The sequence below is a fragment of the Pygoscelis adeliae genome, unplaced genomic scaffold (assembly GCF_000699105.1).
Source record: "Pygoscelis adeliae isolate BGI_AS28 unplaced genomic scaffold, ASM69910v1 Scaffold77, whole genome shotgun sequence".
Classification (NCBI taxonomy): Eukaryota; Metazoa; Chordata; class Aves; order Sphenisciformes; family Spheniscidae; genus Pygoscelis; species Pygoscelis adeliae.
Window position 1 is genome coordinate 3,327,048 of NW_008825216.1, and position 3,218 is coordinate 3,330,265.

Here is a 3,218-nt window from a genome sequence, read left to right on the forward strand (position 1 = left end):
CTCGCAGTCCCTAAGTCGCTCCCGGAGAAGCCCCAGCAGCTGTCCCTCCTCCTGGTTGCCAGTCCCAGCAAGAAGGCTTTGTTCTGGGGTTCATCCTGAGGCTATCCCCCAGCACGCCAGGCAGTGCCACCCTCCATGTCTGCTGTTTTTCACATGGGCTGTACAGAAAAGGGAGATAAGGGGGAAGAAAACGCATCTTGCCAAGAGACTCCACACTATGTCCCTCTGCAGATAGAAGCATTCCCACCGCTCCCACGGTGGCAAATGAAGCTGGGCGGCAGGACTGCTGTGCTGCCCCATGCCCTGCCAGTCTCTAGGGACAAGCATCTCCTCACATTTTGTCACCGGTCAGGATGCCACGTCTGCCCAAGAGCAAATAGCCCAGTCCTCCTGCAAGCCCCTTCCCCCTGTGCCCCGGCCCCTTGCTGGCCCATCACCAGGGTGAGAGATGGCCATGTTCCTCCTTGGGCATGGAGGTGGCTTCTCAGGAAGCAAGCCCTGCCACCCCTTCCAAGTGCCAGGCGCCACAATGAGGGGCTGGCACGCATGGCAGGAGCATCACATGGCCTCCATTGCCCTGGCCTCTGCTCTGGGTCTCTGCTTCGTTGCTGCTGCGTTTTGAGCAAGTCAGCCTTTCCCAAGGCAGTGCTGATAAGAAACGAAGGACAGCTGGACATGGCTGAGACCACCACTCTGGTCTGCTTCCCTGCTCCCTCCAGTCCTTCTGCCCCTTTGGGAAGAGGGGGATCCAGAGCAGGATTTGTCCCCCCAGTACGTGTCACCTGCCATGGCACAAAACCTAGCCTGGCCGGGAAGCTACTGGAGAGCCCCTAACCACCCCGCCTCTTCATGCACGGCCATGCACCCAGGAGAGCATGAGAAGCATCTCTGCTCCAGTGTGTGTGCGCCGGTGTGGGTATCCCTACATGCAGGTCAGCTTCTTTCCCCTCAGACCACAGCTGTATCCAGCGGTGAGATGGCACATGCATACCAAGGGGCAAGCTGCACACGCAGGAGAACAGCGGTCAGCCCTCTACACACCTCCTCTCCTGGCATCCCACCAGCACTACAGCTGACAGTGCCACAAGATGGCCGAAGACCACAAAAATATGCTTTTTTTTTTTTTACCTTTATCAAAATGGCCAGCACGTCCAGCTACGTTAACAGTGACACTTCCCTGCCTCCAGGATCATTTCAGGATACCCTTGCTTCTGTACTCAAAAAACCCAGTTAATTTGTTTTCAGGGTATGGCTACCTGGGCAGGTGGGTGGGCAAGCGCAGACACCAGCTGGCCAAGCCGGGTTTTTGGCAGGTACATTTTGCAACGATTCCCTGAGAAGCCTCTTGGCTGCCACCACCGCAAGGCTGGCCAAGCTCTCCTGCCGGAGAGGAACCCTTCCCGAAAAGTTAACTCTCAGTTGCTCCATGCAGCGAGGGGCAATAACCTCTTCTGAGCACTGAAGGCATTGCCCAGGTGGGTGAGCAGAGAGCTCCTCAAATGGTGGGTGGAAAATAGGTATTATTACCATTATTGCAGTTAATATTAATAAGTGCCTGCTGGTGCAGCGAGGCAGGAGGGACTCACTGGCACCTTTTCCTTGCAGTTACTCCTGACCCTGGCAGGACCCCCTTGACCTGGGGGCAGAGGGTTACCCACCTGCCCAGCTCTGCTGCCAGAGGATACGGCATGCTGAGGGCCACCAAAATGGCAGCAGGGTCAGCAGGGAGCTGCGGGGGTTTCTGATAACCGCCCCCCCCGCACGTGGCTCTGTTGCCACTGTGGAGCAGGCGTTCGGGGGGGTGTAGGACTAAGGGTGTAAGCAAACATTTGGGATGCCACCAGGAGAGCAGCTCTGGGGGAGCAGGCCTGCCGCCCCGCTGCCTGCCACGCTGCCTGGCCCCGTGCCCGTAGCTGCTGGCCAGACGCAAGTCCCCATGTGCCGGCATTACGCCAATCCTCCACCAGCGACACACGCACACTTCGGCCGTGGGTGGGCAAGGGTAGCCCAGCTCTCCTCTCTGCAGCTGCTGCTGACTGACGTGGGTGCAAAGGGTAACTGTGCCACCCTGCAAGTCTGCTGTTGCGCATAAGAAAGGCGAGGGCCCCGTTAAATTCACAGGTTGGACCAGAAACATATTGCGTGCAGCCAGGGCTTGCAGGAATGTGCAGTTAGAAAAAACTAGGTCTGGTGCCACAGCCTGGGAATTGTCACTCGGAAGGGGCAGGCAAAGGCTGATGCACGTCCACGGCAACAGGGAGATAGCAGCTATTCTTCATGCCACGCTCTGGAGCAAGTTACCTCTTTTCTGAAGGAAAATGCGCAAAGGCAGCAGGCTGGGGGAGACTGGGAGCTCGCGGGCGCCTGGGCAGGCTGCAGGGAAGCATGTGTCCCTGCTCCACAAGGATTTCTGCATCCGCCTAGCCATCTGCGTGGGGTGCTGCTTGACTTGACTGGCGGAAGGGAAGGGGAAAAGGAAAGGCAGAAGGGTGAGGTGGAAGAAGAGAGACAGAGATAAGGAGTCACTTACCCTCACTCCCATGAACCTGTCCCTCAGAACGATCCATGAAAGCAAGAACACAAAAGCTTTGTTGCAGCAGAACAACACGGAGACATCCGTAGTGTTTATTTTCTTTATTGCATGTAAGTAAAGGTAGTTTGTGAGTGTCCAAAGAACACCAAAGGGTGCTGCCTTGGTAAAAAACACCTTCAAAGTCAAGCCATTGTCTCCAAAAAATCGGCAGCACTCCCTAAAACAAGGAGAGAAAGGCAGCATTATTACACAAGCCAGTCACAGTCTGCAGCAAATATAGGGGTTTCTTTTCTTTCTTGCTCCTCTTCTTTTCCTTTGGGGAAAGAGGGGCACACGCCTTAAAGAGGAGAAGAAAAACAAGTTTCAGCGTCTGTTGCAACAGCTGTACGAACATGCCGGGGCTACAAACACGGGAGGGACAGCAATGAAAGAGTGAGGGGAGAGGTGAAGCCAGGAGGTGAAATTTCACCCTTGCCATAAGCGCCTTCACAGTGGACATCTTGAAACAGTGTGGGGTCATCCTCCTCCTTTCACCCCTGTGGGCACCGGGATGCTGAGGCGCCAGGGCTGGCAGCAAAGCTCTCTGCTCCCAGCTCCTGCTGCAGCCGTGGGACGCTAGTGCCCATCTGTGATCTGCTGTACAGGGCTTGGAAGGAGCCTTGCGGGAGCCCGGTTTGGGGTTTTT

General features: G+C 56.2%; 1 protein-coding gene across 1 annotated transcript in view; it reads right to left on the bottom strand.

Annotated features, from left to right (window-relative positions):
- Positions 1-3,218, bottom strand: part of SLC35F3 (solute carrier family 35, member F3) — a 56,739-nt gene that overhangs the window by 14,616 nt on the left and 38,905 nt on the right. Inside the window, exon 3 of the mRNA XM_009329169.1 lies at positions 2,531-2,750. Coding sequence (XP_009327444.1) covers positions 2,531-2,750 — 220 coding nt within the window. The remainder of the gene's footprint in view (positions 1-2,530; positions 2,751-3,218) is intronic.